General features: G+C 42.2%; 1 protein-coding gene across 1 annotated transcript in view; it reads right to left on the minus strand.

Annotated features, from left to right (window-relative positions):
• frzb (frizzled related protein) overlaps positions 1–26,522 on the minus strand; it is a 73,198-nt gene that overhangs the window by 8,878 nt on the left and 37,798 nt on the right. The window contains exons 4-5 of the mRNA XM_051930695.1: positions 25,702–25,906; positions 23,006–23,069 (exon numbers count right to left, since the gene is read on the minus strand). Coding sequence (XP_051786655.1) covers positions 23,006–23,069; positions 25,702–25,906 — 269 coding nt within the window. The remainder of the gene's footprint in view (positions 1–23,005; positions 23,070–25,701; positions 25,907–26,522) is intronic.

Below are 26,522 nucleotides of genomic sequence, written 5' to 3' on the forward strand. Positions count from 1 at the left end.
TAAAGTAGAATTACAAGCAGTTCAGAAGTTTCAAACAGTTTTGGATTTCTGAAAAGGTAGATCCACATTTTAAAACACATGAACTTCATTATGAGATATCTGTAAATGTTAATACATAACCCTGTAATGGAACTGGTGGTGTGACACATGCGTGTCAGATATGTCATCCTCCAGGCTCTTCTGAGGTATGTACTACCACCCCGGGTCGAGAGGGGGCACTGGTGCTAACCTTATCTCCTTTCATTCCCTGCAGAGTGATGAGAAGACGTCCAGTGAGGGTAACTGACTCCGCCCCTTTCCAGTCCCCCCACCATGGTTCCCGTAAGGAGGTGTCACTAGATACGACGGTGTCCCCAATAGACGGAGCTCTATTCACTGGCGTATTGAGCCACGAGAGGTTCCCAAAGTAATAAACATCCGATTTTCATTTTGTTGTGGCACCGTCGAGTGAATATTTTGTTTACAACTTTACATTTGATTAAACGGGGACAACCAGGTTGGCGTCCCAACATTTCAACTTGTGGACCTGCAATTCCTTCCATCGACCTGACTTGGCTCCTGAAAATTGAAAGGCAGATGGGCGTTTCTGCCAACACACAAGTCCTAACAGTTATCAAACAGATCTGAATTTAAATTATTAAAAAAAATTAAGTTGGCAAGTTAGCCAACTCAACAAACACATTTCATGAGTCACATTTCAGCTCTTGGCTGCTCTACTGATGACTTTTGATGAATCATTTTTGTTCCCATAATGAATGGTTTGAATTACCTCTGGCACCGCGTTGCACACAAAGGCTGCCCAGCTCCACAGGTTTGAGTTGGCTCCAGCTGCAGACCTCCACAGCCCCACGACTCAGTAGTGCCCCATGGCACCCAACTGGATTGCAGGTTTTTGTCACCTGGTTTACTTGACCTGGGTCAAATAAATCCCCCCCCCCAACCCTAATCTTAGCCATAGTTCAACCAGGTGTTATCACTGACATATAATGTAAGGCAGTGGTCTCAAACTCCGGTCCTGTAGGGCCACAGTGGCTGTAAGTTTTCATTCTTACCCTTTTCTTAATTGGTGACCAGTGTCACACACGTGCGCTAAGCTAAAGGGCCTAAATGAGAGTAATGCCACGGCAGACCAGGGGGTGATGGAGTGCGCTGACCCTTTTTCTTGTTTTCCTGCAGATCATTCACGGGAAATTCCGCCTGGCCCTGATGACATCACTTCCGCTTCTGGGCCTTCTGATGACATCACTTCCGCTTCTGGGCCTTCTGATGACATCACTTCAGCTTTCTGTGCCTTCTGATGATGTCACTTCCAGTTTCTGGGCCTTCTGATGATGTCACTTCCGGTTCCAGGCCTTCTGACGATGTCACTTCCGGGCCTTCTGACGATGACACTTCCGGTTTCCGGCCCTTCTGGTGATGTCACTTCCGGTGTGGAACCTATGAACGAAGAGCCTTCTGGTTACGTTCCTATTTGATGACATCACGGCCAGGTCAGAGCCTATGGAAGAGGACCCTTCCGCTTCCGCCATGGATGACCTCACTTCCCTTGTAGGCCTCTAAAGCCGCCATATTTTACCCTAACTCGTCAGTTCTGTTTTGGACTCCGTTCTGAGCACATCAGTGTGAACAATTTATCCTTTTTCAGCCAAGAAATATTATACGCTTTGGTGCCCCAAACCTTTTTTATGACTCTTGCGTCTGTTTTTTGTGACACCAGTTTTTGCTGCTAATTTAATTCCTTTTCCTTTCATTTTAATTGACTTTTAATTTCTTTCTCATTCCTATGAATTGCTTCATTTCTTTCCTTAAATGGCACCCACACAGAAATGAAATGTGAAGTGAGGGAGCCAACAGAAGACCAACTAAGTCAGGGCCTCAAACTCCAACCATTTGCTTAATTAGGGGCCAATTCTTGTCGTTAATTAAACTCGTTCTTTAATTCCATGGCTTGTTGCTGCTCTCATTGTGCAATAGTAGACATTTCCAAAATTATTGATTTTCTCTTTTCTAAGAGCTCTGTTGAAATATTTTGTGGACCTGAGCAGATCAACATTCCTAAGACTTCCACCTTTCTTTATTTTCAGATATTGTGTGATGGACGCAGTTTGCTGGTCAAGTTTTGGCTCATTTTGTACCTCATTATTGTTTGGCAGCTAATTAAGGGTAAAGAAATGATTCAGGGGTCTGAGTCTTCAAGAACAAGACTATTAAAATTTATTCAAAAGAAGTTAATTAACTTCAATAACAGGTCACTAATTAAGAAGAGGGTCAGAATGAAAACCTGCAGCCACTGCGTCCCTCCAGGACTGGAGTTGGGGACCACTGATGTAAGGTGAGTGGGGCTCTGGAAATCCACAGCTAGAGCTTTTGCCATCATAGTCACCATGGTACAGTAACTCCAGTTGAGGACGAGTCGGTTCTCCTCTCTTGAGAAACGTTTGGTGCGATTTACTGTTATAAAGCATTCATCACCCTCAAACCACCAGTCAGAATTGTGGATCCTGGTGGGGGGGCTGCATTGGCTACAGGTTTTATTTCCCAACACTTCCTTAATTAGGAACCGTTTACTGCTGCTAAAAAATTTAACACAAAAGTGAGTGGCTTTTCAAGATTCAGAAACCTTCATTGTTTCCAGCAGCCAAGAGATGTAAAGGAAGCCAACAGAGGACAGTTAAGATGGTCCCATTTACATCTTGGTGTCCATCATACTATAAAATGCATGGAAGATATGCAAGCAGGTCATTTCAGTGTTTTACCCTGGCTGAGAGACTCCAGTCAGTCAGGATTGGAAACGGCATTTCCAGCACCACCACGCTGAGCACTGTTGCTCCACAGGGCTGTGTTCTTAGTCCACAGCTGTCCAGTTTACTGACTCACGATTGTGTAGCAATGTACAACTAATACCTCATCATCAGGTTCGCTGACTACATATACTGTGGTGGGCCTCATCAGCAAGAATGACGAGTCAGTATACCAGGAGGAAGTGCAGAGGTTAACGGACTGGTGCAAAGCCAACAGCCTGTCTCAGAACGTAAACAAAACAAAGCAGATGGTTGTTGACTTCAGAAGATCTAGAAGTGACCACTCTCTGCTGTATATCAACGACTCAAGCGTAGAGATCTTCAAGAGCATCAAATTCCTTGGTGTTCACCTGATGGAGAACCTCACTTGGTTTTTCAACATCAGCTCCGTAGCTAAGAAAGCCCAGCAGTATCTTTACTTTCTATGAAGGCTGCCCATCTCCCACCACCCACCCACACCACCTTCTACAGAGGGACTCCTGAGAGCATCCTGTGCAGACATATCACTGTCAGGTTTGGGAATTGCACTGTCATGGATCCCAAGACCCTGCAGCGGATAGTGAGGACAGCTGAGAAGATCATCAGAATCTCTCTTCCCTCCATCACGGGTATGTACACTACACACTGCATGTGCAGAGCCATCAGTTTTGAGGAGGAGATGATACATCCCTCACATAAACTATTCACCTTACTGCCATCTAGAAAAAGGTACCAAAGCATTTTGGACCTTCACTACCAGAATAGTTTCTTCCCTCGAGCCATCTTCTTCATCTTTTGGCTGCTCTTGTTAGGGGTCGCCACAGCAGATCATCTTCTTCCATATCTTCCTGTCCTCTTGCTCTGTCACACCCACCAACTTCATGTCCTCTCTCACCACATCCATAAACCTTCACTTAGGTCTTCCTCTTCTCCTCTTACCTGGCAGCTCCATCCTTAACATTCTTTTCCCAATATACCCAGCATCTCTCCTCTGCACATGTCCAAACCAAACAATCTTGCCTCTCTGACTTTGTCTCCCAACCGTCTAACCTGAGCTGACCCTCTAGTGTCTTCATTTCTAATCCTGTCTATCCTTGTCACACCCAATGCAAATCTTACCATCTTTAACTCTTCCACCTCCAGCTCTGTCTCCTGCTTTCTGGTCAATGCCACTGTCTCCAGCCCATATAACATAGCTGGTCTTACTACCCTCCTGTAGACCTTCCCTTTCAATCTTGCTGATACCCGTCTGTCACAAATCACTCCTGACACTCTTCTCCACCCACTCCACCCTGGCTGCACTCTCTTCTTCACTTCTCTTTCACAATCTCCATTACTCTGTACTGTTCATCCCAAGTATTTAAACTCCTCCACCTTCACTAACTCTACTCCCTTCATCCTCACCATTCCTCTGACCTCCCTCTCATTCACACACATGTATTCTGTCTTGGTGATCCTACTGACCTTCATTCTTCTACTCTCTAGAGCAGATCTTCACCTCTCCAGGGTCTCTTCAACCTGCTCCCTACTCTCTCTACAGACCACAATGTCATCAGCAAACATCACAGTCCACGGGGACTCCTGTCTAATGTCGTCTGTCAGCCTGTCCGTCACCATTGCAAATAAGAAAGGGCTCAGAGCCGATCCCTGATGTAATCCCACCTCCGTCACTCCTACCTCAGATCTCACCACAGTCACACTTCCCTCGTACATATCCTGTACAACTCTTACGTACTTCTCTGCCACTCCCGACTTCCTCATACAATACCACAGCTCCTCTCTCCTCACCTTGTCATTTGCTTTCTTCAGGTCCACAAAGACGCAATGCAACTCCTTCTGGCCTTCTCTCTACTTCTCCACCAACATCCTCAGAGCAAACATCTCATCTGTGGTGGTCGTTCCTGTCATGACACCACACTGCTGCTCACTAATCATCACCTCACTTCTTAACTGAGCTTCCACTACTCTTTCCCATAACTTCATGCTGTGGCTCATCAGTTTTATCCCCCTGTAGTTACTACAGTTCTGTACATCCCTCTGATTCTTAAAAATCGGTCCACCAGTACACTTCTTCTCCACTCCTCAGGCATCCTCTCGCTTTCCAAGATTGCATTAAACAATCTGGTTAAAAACTCCACGGCCATCTCTCCTCTCTGACTCCCTGGGCCTAGCGGAGGGCATTCTTTTACCGCCTGACCCAGGGGTACATTTGAGGCTCAATCTCTTCCAGGCCAGGCAGGACCACAATGGTCCTTGTGCAGTCAATATCCAACAGCACCCCCTGGCAGCCCCACAGAACCTGCCAGGGACCACAACTCAGTATTGGATGCTACCTGCTCAGTGTATGGTAGGACGCTCTGCTCATAGGAGGCAGTACTCCACTACCCTGTCCTTCCAACCTTCCAGGCCCAACCCTACGGATCCCTCCAGGGAAATGCTGGGATGCCAGCCCCATGCTGACCTCCCTTTATAATTGCCTCTGGGCCAGACAAGAGAGCAGAGGCCATCCCAACAGGGACACTGGTTCGTCCCTCACATAATTAAAAACATATCAACCGAATCATTGATTGCTTTTCATTACAGTATGCTATTTTCATGTCAGTTAAAAATGCAACAAAAAAGCATATTGCATTTTAGTTCATGTCCATAGATCACATGTCATAACTAAAAGTAAAGTAGAAACATTACATTTCGCTTAGCAGCTGCTCTGTGTGTATTGCACTTCGATTCAAGATCACACATTTATTGTGTCAAAGCTAAATGTAATCAAATGACCAATCAGCATCAAAGGGTGGGGAAAAGGAGCGTCAACAGTTGGGGAAAGGGGTGGTCTTAATCTCTCATCCAGTTCCCTAAGAAGTGACTACAGGTAGTCGATACCACTTTTGGTAATGTTATGGTGTTTGATGTTTTGCCTGTGCACCTGGGACTGTAAGGAAAAGAATTTCATTCAGCCATATACTATGTGTATGGACAAATGACATTAAAAGTCGTGTTACCTTGCCTTGCCTATAAACTGATGAATATCCAACAAAGCAAAAACGCAGCATTGACCCTCTTATAAGAGAACTGAAAATACAGTTTGGACGTGATATTTGATTACTTTTAAAGTTTAATAAGTTAGTCAAGTCAACATACAGTGCATCCGGAAAGTATTCCCAGGGCATCACTTTTTCCGCATTTTGTTCTGTTACAGCCTTATTCCAAAATGGATTAAATTCATTTTTTTCCTCAGAATTCTACACACAACACCCCATAATGACAACATGAAAAAAGTTTAATTGAGATTTTGCAAATTTATTAAAAATAAAAACATTGAGAAATCCCATGTACATAAGTATTCACAGCCTTTGCCATGAAGCTCAAAATTGAGCTCAGGTGCATCCTGTTCCCCCTGATCATCCTTGAGATGTTTCTGCAGCTTCATTGTAGTCCACCTGTGGTCAATTCAGTTGACTGGACCTGATTTGGAAAGGCACACACCTGTCTATAGAAGGTCCCACAGTTGACAGTTCATGTCAGAGCACAAACCAAGCATGAAGTCAAAGGAATTGTCTGTAGACCTCCGAGACAGGATTGTCTTGCGGCACAAATCTGGGGAAGGTTACAGAAAAATTTCTGCTGCTTTGAAGGTCCCAATGAGCACAGTGGCCTCCATCATCCATAAGTGGAAGAAGTTCGAAACCACCAGGACTCTTCCTAGAGCTGGCCGGCCATCTAAACTGAGCGATCGGGGGGAGAAGGGCCTTAGTCAGGGAGGTGACCAAGAACCCAATGGTCACTCTGTCAGAGCTCCAGAGGTCCTCTGTGGAGAGAGGAGAACCTTCCAGAAGGACAAACCATCTCTGCAGCAATCCACCAATCAGGCCTGTATGGTAGAGTGGCCAGACGGAAGCCACTCCTTAGTAAAAGGCACATGGCAGCCCGCCTGGAGTTTGCCAAAAGGCACCTGAAGGACTCTCAGACCATGAGAAAGAAAATTCTCTGGTCTGATGAGACAAAGATTGAACTCTTGGTGTGAATGCCAGGCGTCACGTTTGGAGGAAACCTGGCACCGCTCATCAGCAGGCCAATACCATCCCTACAGTGAAGTATGGTGGTGGCAGCATCATGCTGTGGGGATGTTTTTCAGCGGCAGGGACTGGGAGACTAGTCAGGATAAATGGAAAGATGACTGCAGCAATGTACAGAGACATCCTGGATGAAAACCCTGCTCCAGAGCGCTCTTGACCTCAGACTGGGGCGACAGTTCATCTTTCAGCAGGACAACGACCCTAAGCACACAGCCAAGATATCAAAGGAATGGCTTCAGGACAACTCTGTGAAGGTCCTTGAGTGGCCCAGCCAGAGCCCAGACTTGAATCTGATTGAACATCTCTGGAGAGATCTTAAAATGGCTGTGCACCGACGCTTCCCATCCAACCTGATGGAGCTTGAGAGGTGCTTGCAAAGAGGAATGGGCCAAACTGGCCAAGGATAGGTGTGCCAAGCTTGTGGCATCATATTCAAAAAGACTTGAGGCTGTAATTGCTGCCAAAGGTGCATCGACAAAGTATTGAGCAAAGGCTGTTGAATACTTATGGACATGGGATTTCTCAGTTTTTTTATTTTTAATAAATTTGCAAAAACCTCAAGTAAACTTTTTTCATGTTGTCATTATGGGGTGTTGTGTGTAGAATTCTGAGGAAAAAAATGAATTTAATCCATTTTGGAATAAGGCTGTAACATAACAAAATGTGGAGAAAGTGATGCGCTGTGAATACTTTCTGGATGCAGTGTACATTCTAATAACAGCCAGGTGATGTTTATATCCATTTTAGATTGTTCTACAATCGAGAACTCAGTTTTGACGTCATTTTATTTTTCTATCTTTCTGTTTAAAAGTTGATTGTGTTTCCCTTTATTATACAGCTACATTTTTTTTTTTATTTGTGGCCACTGGCATTTTTTTTTTTATTAACTTTGGAGGGACTTTATTGCAGTGCCCACCTTCCCATGATTCTCTGGGAGTATGCGGCCTCTGACATCAGCGGTAACATCACATGCAAATCTGATTTATCCGAGATTGGATTAAAAGAAACTTACATTCAATTAATTTTGTCTTGGGGTTTATCTAGTTATTTTTGACTCTCAGCTTTGTTTTTAGACTTTGATGTATAGATAGTGTTAGGGATAATAATAATAAAAAAAAAATATTATTATTATCATTATTGTTATTAATAATAATAATAACAGTTTAATTGGCTCCAGTAGACCCCCGTGACCCTGTGTTCGGATTCAGCGGGTTGGAAACTGGATGGACGGATGGATGGATGGATGGATGGATGGATGGATGGATGGATGGATGGATGGATGGATAGTTTATTTATATAACATGTTTCATACATTTTAAATGCAACACAAACTGCTTCACAAATATAAATAGACAAGATAATAATTATAAAAAGACGCAAAGAGTAAAAGCCAATAAAAATAAGGATAAATACCGTAATCATTCATATCAGAAAGAAGAAAAGTAAAGATACGTCAGTCAGTCAGTCATTTTCCAACCACTATCTCCTAACACAGGGTCACGGGGGTCTGCCGGAGCCAATCCCTGCCAACACAGGGCGCAAGGCAGGAAACAAACCCCAGGCAGGGCGCCAGCCCACCATTGGGCACACACACACACCCACACACCAAGGACAATTTAGAATCGCCAATGCACCTAACCTGCATGTCTTTGGACGTACTGAGGACCCGGGAAGTGAACCCCAGGTCTCCGTACTGCGAGGCAGCAGCGCTACCACTGTGCCACCAAAGTAAAAATAATTAAATACTAAATTAAAGAAATTCTTATTAAAACTCTTAAGAGAAGATGACTGCCGTTATTTCATGCGGTGATGTGCTCTAGAACGTTATTGGATACAAAGGCTGCTTCACTGCTTCATTGTGTTTAACTCTGGGAAAAATCTGAAGACTGGCACTTGACGATGGTAAATCACTACATGGGACATATTAAGGTATGGGATACTGAGATGTATGATGGTGCTAAACCATTAAGTGCCTTAAAAAACAGTAATGAAATCTGAAATTCAACTCTAAATGAAACAGGCAGCCAGTGCAGTGATGCCCAAGCAGGTGTAACATGTTCCAACTTTCTGATACGTGTCTATGACATATTTAGTGTTACGTCCAGCAGGCCCGAGATCTCAAAGGGTGACAGGAAGAAAAGACATAGTCAAAAAACGAGATGAGCGAAGAGCGACCCTACAAAGACCTCAGGCAGAAGGTGGCATGGCTTTACCTAATTTTCAGTTTTATTACTGGGCAGCAAACATACAAGCCATAAAAACCTGGACACAAAAAAATGAACATACACAGGCTAGGTCCGCAATAGAAGTAAAATCCTGTAGTACTTCTTTATACTCCCTGCTCTGCTCTCCAATAAATGCAAGTTATCGCAAATATACTAACCTCGTACCCTCCACCATGCTGGAAAAAATACTGCTCAATTTCGAAGAAATAAACACCATTTCCGCAAAATATAAAATCTTATTAGAGTCCCTACCTTTCAAAGACCCAAGAGGACATTGGGAAGAAGATCTCTTAATCAGTATATCAGAAAAGGAGTGGAAGGTAGCAAAGCAGAGCATTCACTTGAACTCCATATGCACAAAGCATAGAATTATTCAACTAAAAATTATACATTGAGCTCATCTGTCTCACTTAAAACTGTCCAAAATGTTTCCAGGGCAAAATCCAACCTGCGAACGCTGCAACCAAGCTCCTGCCTCACTGGGTCGCATGTTTTGGGCCTGCACCAAACTAACATCATTTTGGACAAAAATTTTTAAGTCCCTTTCAGACAGCCTTGGGGTCACAATCCCTCCTAACCCATTAACAGCTGTGTTCGGTGTTCTTCCAGACAGACTTGAAGTGGAGAAGGACAAGCAAACTGTGATTGCATTCACTACACTTTTGGCACGCAGACTTATTTTGTTAAATTGGAAGAATCCTAACTCTCCTCTTATAAGTCAGTGGGAAACCATCCATCCATCCATCCATTTTCCAACCCGCTGAATCCGAACACAGGGTCACGGGGGTCTGCTGGAGCCAATCCCAGCCAACACAGGGCACAAGGCAGGAACCAATCCCGGGCAGGGTGCCAACCCACCGCAGGTCACACACCCACACACCAAGCACACACTAGGGCCAATTTAGGATCGCCAATCCACCTAACCTGAATGTCTTTGGACTGTGGGAGGAAACCCGGGACACGGGGAGAACATGCAAACTCCACGCAGAGAGGACCCGGGAAGCGAACCCAGGTCCCCAGGTCTCCCAATTGTGAGGCAGCAGCGCTACCCACTGCGCCACCGTGCCGCCCCAGTGGGGAACCGATGTTTTATATTATTTGAAATTGGAAAAAATCAAATTCTCAGTTAGAGGATCTGTGCAGAATTTTTTCAAAACCTGGCAGGATTTAATCAATATTATTTTAGAATAAGAGAAATAACTATTACCGCATTTAATTCCCTTCTCCATTTTTTATTTACCTATATATTTATTTCTTTCTTTTGTTTATTGTTGACTTATTAACTCTTTCAGGGCTGAATATTGTTTCCAAAAAACATAGTTTCTGAAAAGCAATGGTTTCACACAGAAATCAATATAAAACGTCCTGTTGCTCTGCATGCTGCAGCTGCCAGTTTCACAAGAATGGGCAGCAGGCTTGCTGCCAGGCTGTCTTCACGAGGCTGGGCCGGTCATGGTCACATTGCATTGCAATCTGGTTTCTACCTCTTATCATTGTTAAGTGATGCCGGTAGGCGTGTCAGCACCACGATTAGCTGGAGACCAGTCACATGAAGCTGGAGACCTTGCATTCGTTTTCGATCACTTGTGTCAAAATCAGAGTCCGGACAAGTCATAGTCTAGTTCATAACAGGCAAAACTTTGCCACGTAGTATTTTGCTTTACGCGTTCACTTTGATCTCTCGCCATTATGTCAGGGCCATATTTGCTGTGGTTTGCGCTGTGCTACTCAAACGAGCCCAGGAAATCACGGTCAAACCAATGAAGCTAACTTTCCTTCTAGCAACGGAGTCCAACTAAAACATAATGGTTAGTTTTGTCACACTTTACAGTTGATAACCATCGTCAACTTCTCCTTTTGACAAAAGTCGACATCAGCCCTGAAAGAGTTAAAAAGCCCTTAGCAATTCTCCTTTGGCTAAGCTCTCCTTCTCATTTGTCTTCATATTTTTTTTTGTTATAAATTGATCTGCAGTAATCCCTCACTTATCGCGGGGAGATAGGTTCCAAGGCCAACCGCGATAACCGAATTTCCATGAAGTAGGGACACCATATTTATTTTAATTATTTAACGTGTATTTGGATGTTTTTTAAACCCTCTCTCATTGTTTACAACCCACCCTTTACTCTATTAATAACAGGGACAACTGCTAAGCAATATGAAATCGGTAGATAAGTTTACACTTACTGTATAGCGAAGTACACGTAGCTATATATGACGTGATGATGGTGATATCCAAACATATCCAACATATCCAAAACTTTTACCTTTTCTGCAATCATTTGCATCTTCTGTTGGCGCTTGGACACGGCCCCTGAAGCATTAGCACGTTAATGCTGAACGAGTGAGATGAGACTTCCTGGTTAATGCAGCACTCCGTCGCTGAGCCAATCAGCAGCACACAGGAACTTAACTGCGTGCTCTGATTGGGTAGCTTCTCAGCCATCTGCCAATAGCATCCCTTGTATGAAATCAACTGGGCAAACCAACTGAGGAAGCAAATACCAGAAGTAAAAAGACCCATTGTCCGCAGAAACCCACGAAGCAGCGAAAAATCTACGTTATATATTTAGATATGCTTACATATAAAATCCACGAAGTCGTGAATCCGCGAAAAGTGAACCGCGAAGTAGTGAGGGATTACTGTATTTGTATGGAATGATTACAATAAAATTAATAAATAAAATTTAAAAAAAAAACAAAAAACGAGATGAGGATCAGAACCAGGAGAACAACAATCAGTAACCAAAATCGACGTCAGTAGGATAGCAGAGTCTCTAAACATCAAAGAAACAAAACAAAGAGAATTCTCAAAAAGGTTCGAAGGGTTTTGGAATCCGTGTAGTCGGTAGAGGAGGTATAACCCTTAGAAGACCTTTCAGCCTATCATGTCATGATTGACAGGGTCATAACCTCTGAGGACACGCCCACTCCAGAATGATCCTGGCATCAGGAATCAACAATAGCGCCGTTAAAATGGTGGCGATATAATGGCTCAAATCAAAACCATAACTATAATTCAAAAAAATAATTGAAGCCAGTGGAAATAGAAACCAGGGTGGCACGGTGGTGCAGTGGGTTGCGCTACTGCTGCCTCGCAGTTAGGAGACCCGGGTTTGCTTCCCGGGTCCTCCCTGCGTGGAGTTTGCATGTTCTCCCCCGTGTCTTGCGTGGGTTTCCTCCTCCCACAGTCCAAAGCATGCAGGTTAGGTGCATTGGCGATTCTAAATTGGCCCTAGGGGGGGGGGGGGGGGGGGGGGGGGGGGGGGGGGGGTGTGTGCTTGGTTGTGTGTGTGTGTGTGTGCCCCTGTGGTGGGCTGGCACCCTGCCCGGGGGTTTGTTTCCTGTCTTGCGCGCTGGGATTGGCTCCAGCAAACCCCCGTGATCCTGTAGTTAGGATATAGTGGGTTGGATAATGGAAGGATGGATGGAAATAGAAAACCCCAAAAAAATGCAAAACATATTAAAAACAGGAGACTCTGACATTTGGCGGCATGGTGGCGCAGTGGGTAGCGCTGCTGCCCTCGCAGTTGGGAGACCTGGGTTCACTTCCCGGGTCCTCCCTGCGTGGAGTTTTGCATGTTCTCCCCGTGTCTGCGTGGTTTCCCTCCCACAGTCCAAAGACATGCAGGTTAGGTGGGATTGGCGATTTCTACATTGGCCCTCGTGTGTGTTTGGTGTGTTTGTGTGTGTCCTGCGGTTGGGTTGGCACCCTGCCCGGGATTGGTTCCTGCCTAGTGTCCTGTGTTGACTGGGATTGGCTCCAGCAGACCCCCGTGACCCTGTGTTCGGATTCAGCGGGTTGGAAATTGGATGGATGGATGGACTCTGACATTTAGGTACCCCCCTGTAAACAAGACATTGCAGTAGTCTGGCCGTGTAAATAAACCAAAGCATTGGTAAGCTTGTCGTGTCTCACTCATGCAATGGCCATTAGAAGAAACAAAGTTAATATTTGTGGAGTTGGAATTTTAATTCTGCATCTAGAACATCGGCGGTTTTCAACTTTTTTTGAGTCATCAACTGGCAGAAGACTAAGAAAATCTTCATAGAGCGGGGATGTAGAAAATGTAATAAACTTATTTCTTATTTTCGCCTGAAGTGGAAACACATACAGTAAATGCCGCTACTTTTTTTTAGTACAGTGGAGATTTTCAAGATTTACTAACCTTAGATTGCAGGCGGCGGGTCTTCCTTTGAGCTTCAAGCATCCAGATTCACGGACATTAGATCAGCGACCAGTTAGGTCCACACTGGATGATATTAGATTGGGAGTGCGGGGGTCTCCAAAGGAGTTTCACATGTCCACATTGACTAACGTTACCCGCAAAGGAGTTTCTCATGTCCAGATCTAAAATGCTTCGGTCAGGGAGAGTCGTTATATCATCCAGACAACAACAGGGTGTCATTTTTTGATCAAAATTTTCTCTGAGAAGTGATTACATTTACTAATAAACGTGATCTGGGAATTCACTGTTTTTCATGGAACAGCAAAAATATTCTACTGTGTGAGGACCAGCAGTTGGGAAACAGCGACCTCAAATCACTGCACGATTTCTAACTTTGTCCAGTGGTTTTCAAACTATTTTCTTTGTGTCGCAGTTTTTTCCCTCACCCCTTTTAGTTACCCTCCATGTATAGGGGGGTGGGGGTGCGAGTCCCCGTTTCTCTCTTTAATGTGTGCACACCATAAAAAGTGGCAAACTCATGTGCCATGGTGCACCGTTTAAGAACCTGTGCATAATATTCACAGCGCACCTGGCCACCTCTTGTGCCACACTAGTGTGCCACGTGGCATCGTTTGAGACCCGCTGTCTTAGACTGCTCTGCCACATTTCCTAGTCTGCTTACTACTTTGTTTATGTTTTGTTTCTGCCAGTAAAGAGGATTTCTGTTTGCCAGTTTTTAATAGAAGATAAGCAGCCAAGATTCAAGACTGTAATTTCATGCATATACAGTAGTACAGCTTACAGTGAAACGAAACAACGTTCCTCCAGGACCATGGTGCTACATAAAACACAGGACAACGAAGAACCCACGACACATAACATAAAGACACATAATATATAACAAGGTGCATGTGAGTCAAAGGTGCAAACATGTGCAACACTGCAGAACAGAACACATACAGTATATCAGATATCAGTCCGGTCCAGGAGTGTTCAGGAGTCTGACTGCTTGGGGGAAGAAACAATACAATATCATGTCTCGGGGAATAATATTCACCTAATTCAACCATAAATTATCTTCTATTTCATGATGTTTTAAAACAGTGCAAGACATTTCCACAAATGGCAGCCCAACTTTCGTGATAAATGGCATCAGGGCAAACGACACTGCTATCGTGGGCTGCATCAGGAGTGGGCAGGAGGAGGAGTATAGGAACCTAATCAAGGACTTTGTTAAAAGGTGCGACTCAAACCACCTACAACTGAACACCAGCAAAACCAAGGAGCTGGTGGTGGATTTTAGGAAGACCAGGCCCCTCATGGACCCTGTGATCATCAGAGGTGACTGTGTGCAGAGGGTGCAGACCTATAAATACCTGGGAGTGCAGCTGGATGATAAACTGGACTGCCAATACTGATGCGCTGTGCAAGAAAGGACAGAGCCGACTATACTTCATTAGAAGGGTGGCGTCCTTCAACATCTGCAATAAGATGCTGCAGATGTTCTATCAGACGGTTGTGGTGAGCGCCCTCTTCTACGCAGTGGTGTGCTGGGGAGGCAGCATAAAGAAGAGGGACGCCTCACACCTGGAAAAACTGGTGAGGAAGGCAGGCTCTATTGTAGGCACAGAGCTGGACAGTCTGACATCTGTGGCAGAGCGACGGGCGCTGAGCAGACTCCTGTCAGTCATGGAGAATCCACTGCATCCACTTAATAGTATCATCTCCAGACAGAGGAGCAGCTTCAGCGACAGACTGCTGTCACCATCCTGCTCCACTGACAGACTGACGAGATCATTCCTCCACCACACTATGTGACTCTTCAATTCCACCCGGGGGGTAAACATTAACATTATACAAAGATATTGTCTGTTATACCTGCCTGGCACTCTCCACCTGGCACTTTTTAACTTGCACTGTGTTTTTATTGCTCTTTAATTAACATTGATTTTATCAGAATGCTGCTGCTGGAGTATGTGAATTTCCCCTTGGGATTAATAAAGTATCTATCTATCTATCTATCTATCTATCTATCTATCTATCTATCTATCTATCTATCTATCATATAGTGCCTTTCACATCTATCTATCTATCTATCTATGTATCTATCTATCTATGTATCTATCTATCTATCTATCTATCTATCATCTTATATAGTGCCTTTCATATCTATCTATCTATCTATCTATCTATCTATCTATCTATCTATCTATCTATCTTATATAGTGCCTTTCATATCTATCCATGTATCTATCTATCATCTTATATAGTGCCTTTCATATCTATCTATCTATCTATCTATCTATCTATCTTATATAGTGCCTTTCATATCTATCTATTATCTTATATAGTGCCTTTCGTATCTATCTATCTATCTATCTATGTATCTATCTATCTATGTATCTATCTATCTATCTATCTAATATAGTGCCTTTCATATCTATCTATCTATCTATCTAATATAGTGCCTTTCATATCTATCTATCATCTTATATAGTGCCTTTCATATCTATCTATCTATCTATCTATCTATCTATCTATCTATCTATCTATCTACCATCTTATATAGTGCCTTTCATATCTATCTATCTATCTAATATAGTGCCTTTCATATCTATCTATCATCTTATATAGTGCCTTTCATATCTATCTATCATCTTATATAGTGCCTTTCATATCTATCTATCTATCTATCTATCTAATATAGTGCCTTTCATATCTATCTATCATCTTATATAGTGCCTTTCATATCTATCCATGTATCTATCTATCATCTTATATAGTGCCTTTCATATCTATCTATCATCTTATATAGTGCCTTTCATATCTATCTATCTATCTAGCTATCTATCATCTTATATCTATCTATCTATCTAGCTATCTATCATCTTATATAGTGCCTTTCATATCTATCTATCTATCTAATATAGTGCCTTTCATATCTATCTATCATCTTATATAGTGCCTTTCATATCTATCTATCTAATATAGTGCCTTTCATATCTATCTATCTATCTATCTATCTATCTTATATAGTGCCTTTCATATCTATCTATCTATCTAATATAGTGCCTTTCATATCTATCTATCATCTTATATAGTGCCTTTCATATCTATCTATCTAATATAGTGCCTTTCATATCTATCATCTTATATAGTGCCTTTCATATCTATCTATCTATCTAATATAGTGCCTTTCATATCTATCTATCATCTTATATAGTGCCTTTCATATCTATCTATCTAATATAGTGCCTTTCATATCTATCTATCTATCTATCTATCTATCTTATATAGTGCCTTTCATATCTATCTATCTATCTAATATAGTGCCTTTCATATCTATCTATCTATCTAATATAGTGCCTTTCATATCTATCATCTTATATAGTGCCTTTCATATCTATCTATCATCTTATATAGTGCCTTTCACATCTATCTATCTATCTATCTATCTATCTATCTATCTATCTAATATAGTGCCTATCTATCTATCTATCTTTCATATCTATCTATCTTTCATATCTATCTGTCTATCTAATATAGTGCCTTTCATATCTATCTATCATCTTATATAGTGCCTTTCATATCTATCTATCTTATATAGTGCCTTTCATATCTATCTATCTATCTAATATAGTGCCTTTCATACTTTCATATCTATCTATCTATCTATCTATCTATCTATTTTATAGTGCCTTTCACATATCTATCTATCTATCTATCTATATAGTGCCTTTCATATCTATCTATCATCTTATATAGTGCCTTTCATATCTATCATCTTATATAGTGCCTTTCATATCTATCTGTCTATCTAATATAGTGCCTTTCATATCTATCTATCATCTTATATAGTGCCTTTCATATCTATCATCTTATATAGTGCCTTTCATATCTATCTATCTATCTTATATAGTCCCTTTCATACTTTCATATCTATCTATCTATCTATCTATCTATCTATCTATCTATCTATCTATCTATCTATCTATCTATCTAATGCAGCACTCAAGTCTAAGAATACATCAATCATTTGCATGTCGGTCTTATTTCCAATGCCATTTCAGTGCTCTGATCTAAAACCTGACTGAAATATTTAATGAATGCCACATTCACTTATTTGAAGTGTGATGGACAGCAGGCATTGGCTGGCATCTCTGCCAGTATGGTTTCCAGTTCCTTATGTGGGCCAGAGACCAAGGTAGTGAGTGGTCCGAAAGAAAGGCAGGGAACTCTCTGCCTCAGCCAGGAGGCAGGCATGAGATGGCAACATGAACCTAGAAGCACACCGCTGGTATCCTTCAGAGGGCGTACTAACACAGTCTGTTCCAACTCTGCTTTAAGACAAACAGTGAGTTGTTAAGTAGTCAACACAAGTTGGGACACCTGTACAAATTGTTTGCTTCAACTTGTAAGGCCTCATTTATATGAATTGCTACAGAACATTTTGTAGGTTGTAACTTATTCATTGTTCCCTGAAGAAGGCCCATTTGTAATATTCCAGAATTTCTTTTTTTCAGTTTTTGCTAACCTAAACTTTGAATTTAAACCTCTGGCAGTTTACTGCTTACCTTTCCACCATTTTAGGTCATTCATTGATGTTCAACTTATTACATTTGAAGAAAAACTGAGGTATTCTAAAGTGTTGGACTGATAGTGTATATAAGACTGAACTGATTGAAGCTAATATTACACTGCAGATTATTATTTCAAATTTGCCAACTGGCAACGTTTGAACAAATTGATTACAAGGGAACTGAGCAGCTGCCCCAACTGAGCTAAACACAGGACAGATTTAAGAAAGGGCAGGATTACGGATCACACCATGCTGATTACTTTGTGGAACAGCACACAACAGACCCGAAGAGACAATTTTTGCTTCCATGTATCTTCATTAAAATCTTTAAGACTAGTGCCACCTTTTGTGGCATATAATAAATTCTGGTATGCAGTAAGTTTTTACTTATTTATATAAATGTAATGAATTCTTGTGTTTTAACTAATATTAATAGCTAAACAGGGAACTTATTTCAGTTCCTTTTCTCCTTTCATAGAGTACTATTGATACCGATTTTATGCTGGTATTAATGGTTATTTTTCATTTATTAATAAATACAGTCGACTCCATTCCGCTTAACTGCACGTGACTTTCACGGTCTTTATTTGTATAAAATCAAGTAAACAGGCAATAACTTTGGATAAGCGCACAATCCTCTTAAGTGCACGTACATTATTGATCCCATTGCTATTCTCTCCAGCCGGTGAATTGCACGGTCTCTTCACATCCACAAGTCAAATACCGATATTGATTGACACGCTCAAATGACGTCATCAATGTGCGACGATATAAGTAGCCCGGCTCTTGTGACCGGCTGAAGGCGGATCGTTCAAGTGCTGATGTCCAATCCCGCTACTGTACCGAGGCCTAACAGTTTACAGTGCAGTTGCTAGGTGTACACTGTAGTCGGTTTAGCAGCGTGTTCTTATGTACGTGTAAATGTCATCTCAGAACTGCCAATGCGTTAAACAAAAGTCTGTTAGCAACGAATAACATTATGGATTAGCCTTACAACTTGTGGACGCTGAAAGTCGGGAACGACAAGGAAATGGACACCAATCTATATATATAATTCACTAAGTCCATGGCAAGCAAGACGCACGCAAGACAGCCACGCCCGCCAACAATTCACTAAACAGCCGTCCATGGCGCAAGAGCGAAAGCATTTGCCAAGAATGTGTTCATTAATCAAGAAAGAAAGTTGGAGGTTTGAAGAAGATCACATACCGTCGTAGTTCCGACCATACACGATGCCGACTGGTGATCTGGCGGCGTTATTCCCATGACCTGCTGGGCAGCCAACCGGGTAACCAAAGTCTTGGGTTCCGGGGGAAGTATGGTTGCAAAGCTGAAACTGAAAGGAATTGACGGAAGGGCACCACCAGGTGTGGAGCCTGTGGCTTAATTTGACTCAACACGGGAAACCTCACCCGGACCCGAACGTGGCTCACAGGTGCATGCGACTGAGGCGGTGTGTGGAAAATGAACAGTCAACGTGATTCACAAGTGCATGTGGACTGTACACAGACGAAAGCAATTCAGGTGAGGAGTTGGGGGCGGACACATGAGCAGGCAGTGCGTACTGAACGATGACTAAGAGATGACTTAAGAAATCGGCAGACTAGAATGGCGGGGGCGGAATGGACATCAGACGATCAAACTTGCCTATCTAGAGGATTTAAATGTCCTAACACAGTTTCCGTAGGTGAACCTGCGGAAGGATCGTTACCGGTTGTGCCGACCCGTCGTTGGACGGTTAGGACCCGAAACCTCTCAGGCTTCGCCGCCCTCTCTCCAGAGTTTCATCTTTTTTTTTTTTTAATTTTATTTATTAATTTTATTGTAATCATTCCATAAAAATAGATCAATTAATACAAAAAAGAATTGAAGACAAATCAAACCCCACCCTTAAGAATGAGAGCATGGCCAAGAAGGAGAGCATGGCCAAAGAGATCCATCTTTGCATTCACTTACAGTCGTATCCTCAAACCCACCCCATTCGGACAACTGTGTCTTTCAGGAAGTGTTCACCCATCAATACATAATTAAGCGGTGTATGGTACGCCGCGGGTTGGCTAGTATAAAATAAAAATCAATTTCTTTATTCTTGGTGAGAGGAGGCAGGCTGCAGACCCTGTCACGTCAGTTTGCTACAGGCAACCTGCTCAAAACAGGAAGTTAGCTCAGTTTTATACCAGTTTTTTTACTAAACAAAAAGAGGACGTATGTTAGTTCAATTTGAGGTCACGCAGAGTTTGCAAGTAGCTTAAGATGACACATTAAATCAGTACGAGCAGAAGTACACGGTAGTCAGCATGCCCAAAGTCCCAGGTTCCCCATCCAACTTAGGCTACGTAATTCAGCTATGGCTAGTTTTACAGAGACAGCACTTTGCAAAACATGTACTTCCCTATTCTTCTGCACCATCAGGGTTACAACACTTCAACAGCTATGTGGCAGTTACAATTTAAGAATCTTTCTCAGCTTATAAAAGGATTAATGTTATACTGTCGGTTAATGCACAGCACATTCTTATTATAGCTTACATTTCGCACATAATGATCATCACACATAATAATTGATTATACAATATCAAAAGCTACCTTAAAAGTTAGTTTCGTACATTTGTCTTACAAGAGTACACTCTTACAGCTTAGCATCTGCATTGGGTTATATTTTGTTCGATTGGCTTAATTCAAATTATTCTTTCTCAAATTCAACTGTGATAAGTTAGCTGTCAAGACTTTTGACTATGGTGTCAATTTCTCGTCCCGTGCACAAAAATCGTTGTCTCTGGCTGAATGTGTCGATGTCATAAACAGACTTGACAACAAGGAGAGTCAGGTCTCTGTTGCGAAACATCACGGCGTTCATCCCAGCCAGATTTCTCAGATTTACAAAAATAAGGAATCGATATTACAAGACTGGCAGAACAACGGCAATCCGAACAGAAAATGAAAAAGAACAGGGAAGGCTGAAGATGTACAGGTACAGTGCATCACTTTTTCCACATTTTGTTATGTCACAGCCTTATTCCAAAATGGATTAAATTCATTTTTTCCCTCAGAATTCTACACACAACACCCCATAATGACAACGTGAAAAAAGTTTACTTGAGGTTTTTGCAAATTTATTAAAAATAAAAAAATTGAGAAAGCACATGTACATAAGTATTCACAGCCTTTGCCATGAAGCTCAAAATTGAGCTCAGGTCCATCCTGTTTCCCCTGATCATCCTTGAGATGTTTCTGCAGCTTCATTGGAGTCCACCTGTGGTAAATTCAGTTGATTAGACATGATTTGGAAAGGCACACACCTGTCTATAGAAGGTCCCACAGTTGACAGTTCATGTCAGAGCACAAACCAAGCATGATGTCAAAGGAATTGTCTGTAGACCTCTGAGACAGGATTGTCTCGAGGCACAAATCTGGGGAAGGTTACAGAAAAATTTCTGCTGCTTTGAAGGTCCCAATGAGCACAGTGGCCTCCATCATCCGTAAGTGGAAGAAGTTCGAAACCACCAGGACTCTTCCTAGAGCTGGCCAGCCATCTAAACTGAGCGATCGGGGGAGAAGGGCCTTAGTCAGGGGGGTGACCAAGAACCCGATGGGCACTCTGTCAGAGCTCCAGAGGTCCTCTGTGGAGAGAGGAGAACCTTCCAGAAGGACAACCATCTCTGCAGCAATCCACCAATCAGGCCTGTATGGTAGAGTGGCCAGACGGAAGGCACTCCTTAGTAAAGGCACATGGCAGCCCACCTGGAGTTTGCCAAAAGGCACCTGAAGGACTCTCAGACCATGAGAAAGAAAATTCTCTGGTCTGATGAGACAAAGATTGAACTCTTTGGTGTGAATGCCAGGCGTCACGTTTGGAGGAAATCAGGCACCGCTCATCACCAGGCCAGTGCCATCCCTACAGTGAAGCATGGTGGTGGCAGCATCATGCTGTTGGGATGGGGACTGGGAGACTAGTCAAGATAAAGGGAAAGATGACTGCAGCAATGTACAGAGACATCCTGGATGAAAACTTGTTCCAGAGCGCTCTTGACCTCAAACTGGGGCGACGGTTCATCTTTCAGCAGGACAATGACCCTAAGCACACAGCCAAGATATCAAAGGAGTGGCTTCAGGACAACTCTGAATGTCCTTGAGTGGCCCAGCCAGAGCCCAGACTTGAATCTGATTGAACATCTCTGGAGAGATCTTAAAATGGCTGTGCACCGACACTTCCCATCCAACCTGATGGAGCTTGAGAGGTGCTGCAAAGAGGAATGGGCCAAACTGGCCAAGGATAAGTGTGCCAAGCTTGTGGCATCAGATTCAACAAGACTTGAGGCTGGAATTGCTGCCAAAGGGGCATCGACAAAGTATTGAGCAAAGGCTGTGAATACTTATGGACATGGGATTTCTCAGTTTGTTTACTTTTAATAAATTTGCAAAAATCTCAAGTAAACTTTTTTCACGTTGTCATTATGGGGTGTTGTGTGTAGAATTCTGAGGGAAAAAAATGAATTTAATCCATTTTGGAATAAGGCTGTAACATAACAAAATGTGGAAAAAGTGATGAAGTGCTGTGAATACTTTCTGGATGCACTGTATATCTGAACAGTTAATGTGTATGTATGTATTATACTGTACATGTATCCACTCTATTCTTCACCGTAGTCTAATTTAATGAATGTTTTATTGCATTCGACTAGTAGGTGGGGTAACCGGATGATCAACTTCCAGGACTGACATGTTGCACTCCTATTAAGCACTCATCTGGAGGCCGTGCACTTAAACGAGTCGACTATAAATAAAAAGAGCAACAAGAGCTGATAATGAACGTCGATAAAAAGAAAATAAACAAAAAAGAGTTGCATATAATAAAAATCAAGAACAAAGAGAATTGTCCAATAAACATCCATCCTTCCATTATCCAACCTGCTATATCCTCACTATAGGGTCACGGAGGTCTGCTGGAGCCAATCCCAGGGCACAAGGCAGAAAACAAACCCCGGACAGGGTGCCAGCCCACCACAGGGGTTACAATAAGGAAAGTGAAAAGCTTTTTAATACCATAAGAACAAGAAAGTATGTCCAGCTTAATAAAAAACTGATGAGGATAAACTGGTAAAGGATTCATGTGGTTGGTGAAAGCATATAAACTATAAGTATCAAGTCCGGTCCAAGTATATCATTTTAAAATCACATACCTTGACTTTTTTGCCCAGGCGGTCTTTCCATTTTTCTGCAATGGAGCCCTCAACCAGAAGTAGCCTGCAGACACAGACACACAATGACTTATGAGACAAAAAGTTGGGACAGAAAGGCTGGAGCAGGTGCCATTAGTATGAAGAGCTGCTCCACGCAACGTGTCACAAATGTCTGAGAAGGCTACTAAGAGGACCCAAATAACGTGCCCAGCGTTGGACAGAGTGACTCAACAAACCTGGGGTTTCCTTCAGTTTATTGGACAATTTGACACTTTACAGTAAGGACGCTTCTGCCATGGACACTAAGTGACACTTTGATGAGCCCTGTTCTGTCTGGGGAGAGCCATCAGGCACCACAGCTCATCACATTCTGCCCTCCACTTGCACTGGCAACTCAGGTTCTAGAAAATGTTGCAGCTGTGGAAAATGTCCTGCATTGTTCCTGTTCACAAAGACCTTTGAGAGGCTGGTCCTGGACCGTATGAGTCCTCTTGTGGTAGACCAGCTGGACCCACTGCTGTTTGCCTATCAGATAAAGACTGGAGTGGAGGAGGCAATGATCTGTCTACTCCACAAGGCTGGACAAAGCTGGCCACACTGTGAGGATGATGGATGTCTGTTGATTTCTCCAGTGCCTTCAATATCATCCAGCCATCCCTGTTAAGGAGTCAACTCAGAAATATGCCGGCAGGTGAGCCTGTGGTGTCCTTATGATGGACTGTCAGGCACACCGCAGTTTGTGAGACTCAAGGACTGCATGAGTAACACTGGAGCACCACAAGGAACAGGCTTGTCTGCTTTACTCTTCACTCTTTACACCTTGACTAGAAATAGAACAGCAGGTCAAGTCATTTGTAGAAATTCTCAGATGATTCTGTACTGGGGGGTCTATCAATGAGGGGGATGAGACAGAGGGGAGTAGACACGGGGAGAATATTGAGAATTGTCTGCAAGTCAACATCAGCAAAACCAAGAAACACCTTACTGACTTTCGTCTCATCAAAGAGCTTCCATATCTGGTCAAGTACTTGGGGGGTCCACTTTATTGACAGGTTGGACTCGCCTAATAACACAGAGAAACTATAAAATACTCTTTATTCAAAGGAGACTGCGTTCCTTTAATGTGGGAAGTGACATCCTTCACATCATCTACAATTCTGTGATGACTAGTGTGGTGTGCTGGGCTGGTAACATCACTTTAAGAGACGGCCACCGAATCAACAAGCTGATTTAAAGAGCCCCTGGTGGTGATAGTGCAGGAGTGGATGAAAGCAAAACTGAGTGCCATTATGAACAAACCTGCACACCCTCTCTGTGACACACCAACATGAAGGGCTTTCAGCCAACGAATATTCAGCAGAAGTGTGTCAAGAAGAGCAACTGGGGGTCCTTTATACCAACAGCAACACATCTGTATAGCATCTATCTATCTATCAATCTATCAATCTATTAATTATATAGTATCTTTCATATCTATCTGTCTATCTATCAATTTATCTATCTTTCCGTCTGTCTATTAATTATATAGTGCCTTTCACATCTATCTATCTATCTATCTATCTATCTATCTATCTGTCTGTCTGTCTGTCTGTCTGTCTGTCTGTCTGTCTATCTATCAATTATATAGCACCTTTCACATCTATCTATCTATTCATTATATAGTATCTATTTATCTATCTATTAATTATATAGTATATATCTATCTATCTATTAATTACATAGTACCTTTCAAATCTATTTATCTTTTAATTATATAGTACCTTTCACGTCTATCTATATATCTGCCTATCTATTAATTGTATAGTACCTTTCATATTTATCTATCAATCTATTAATTATATAGCATCTATCTATCTATCAATTATATAGTACCTTTTATATCTATCTATCATTATATAGTGCCTTTCACATCTATCTATCTATCAATTATAAAGTATCTATCTATCTATCTATTAATTATATAGTATTTATCTATCTATCAATTATAAAGTATTAATTATATAGTATTTATCTATCTATCATTATATAGTACCTTTCACATCTATCTATCTATTCATTATATAGTATCCCTTTATCTATCTATTAATTATATAGTATATATCTATCTATCTATCAATTATATAGTACCTTTCATATCTATCTATCATTATATAGTGCCTTTCACATCTATCTATCTATCAATTATAAAGTATCTATCTATCTATTATATAGCATTTATCTGTCTATCATTATATAGTGCCTTTCACATCTATTTATCTATTATATAGTACCTTTAACATCTATCTATCATCATATAGTACCTTTCATATCTATCTATCTATCTATCTATCTATCTATCTATCTATTTTCCAACCCGCTGAATCCAAACACAGGGTCACGGGGGTCTGCTGGAGCCAATCCCAGCCAACACAGGGCACAAGGCAGGAACCAATCCCGGGTAGGGTGCCAATCCACCGCAGACATCTATCTATCTATCTATTATATAGTACCTTTCATACCTATCTTTCTATCTATCAATTATAAAGTATCTATCTATCTATCTATCTATCTATCTATCTATCTATCTATCTATCTATCTATCTATCTATCATTATATAGTGCCTTTCTTATCTATCTATTTATCTATAAAAATAAGCCAGATTTCCTCAAACGAAGTTCTCATCTAATCTTAAATGTAGCCACACTCAGAGACGTACCTGGACTGCTCCTCGCTTTCGTAGCCCATTATCACGTACTCCTCGTTGGCATGCAGGGGTGGGCACAAGCAGCCTGAGTTTGAGTACAAAGTGACGGTGTCCCGAGGAATATTAACTAGGGAAGACTTGAGGATCTCCTTCACTTCCACCACAGCAGTAACGTCGTGACACCTGCTTCTTACTTCCTTCACCTTTGCCCGTATGACTGTCAAAGGAATCAAAGCAGAGAAGATGTTAGTGAATAGAAGTAGAATTATCTAATGAGCGTTTGCCAAGAGCAGGTGCCACTTTAAACATTGCAGGTCCCATTTACATTTGCAGACAAGCAGTGGTGGAAGTAGAAGAAAAGGACTGGTGGTACACTGGTTGTTCTTCATCCTCCTCCCACATACTGTACTGTGCAGCGCCTTCACTTTTTTCACCTTTTCTTATTGCAGTCTTGTGCTGATTTTTTTCCCTTATCAAGCCACTCTCCATACTAAGAATGACCAAACAAACAACAGATTTTAGGATTTTTTGGAAATTAAAAAAAAGTATCAAGTATTCCGACCCTCTTTAAGAAGGGGGATCAGAGGGTGTGTTCCAACTACAGAGGGATCACACTCCTCAGCCTCCCTGGAAAAGTCTATTCTGGGGTTCTGGAGAGGAGGGTCCATCGGATAGTCGAACCTCGGATTCAGGAGGAACAGTGTGGTTTTCGTCCTGGTCGTGGAACAGTGGACCAGCTCTATACCCTTAGCAGGGTCCTGGAGGGTGTATGGGAGTTTGCCCAACCAGTCTACATGTGTTTTGTGGACTTGGAAAAGGCGTTCGACCGTGTC

This window comes from Erpetoichthys calabaricus, chromosome 8 (assembly GCF_900747795.2).
Source record: "Erpetoichthys calabaricus chromosome 8, fErpCal1.3, whole genome shotgun sequence".
Taxonomy (NCBI): domain Eukaryota; kingdom Metazoa; phylum Chordata; class Cladistia; order Polypteriformes; family Polypteridae; genus Erpetoichthys; species Erpetoichthys calabaricus.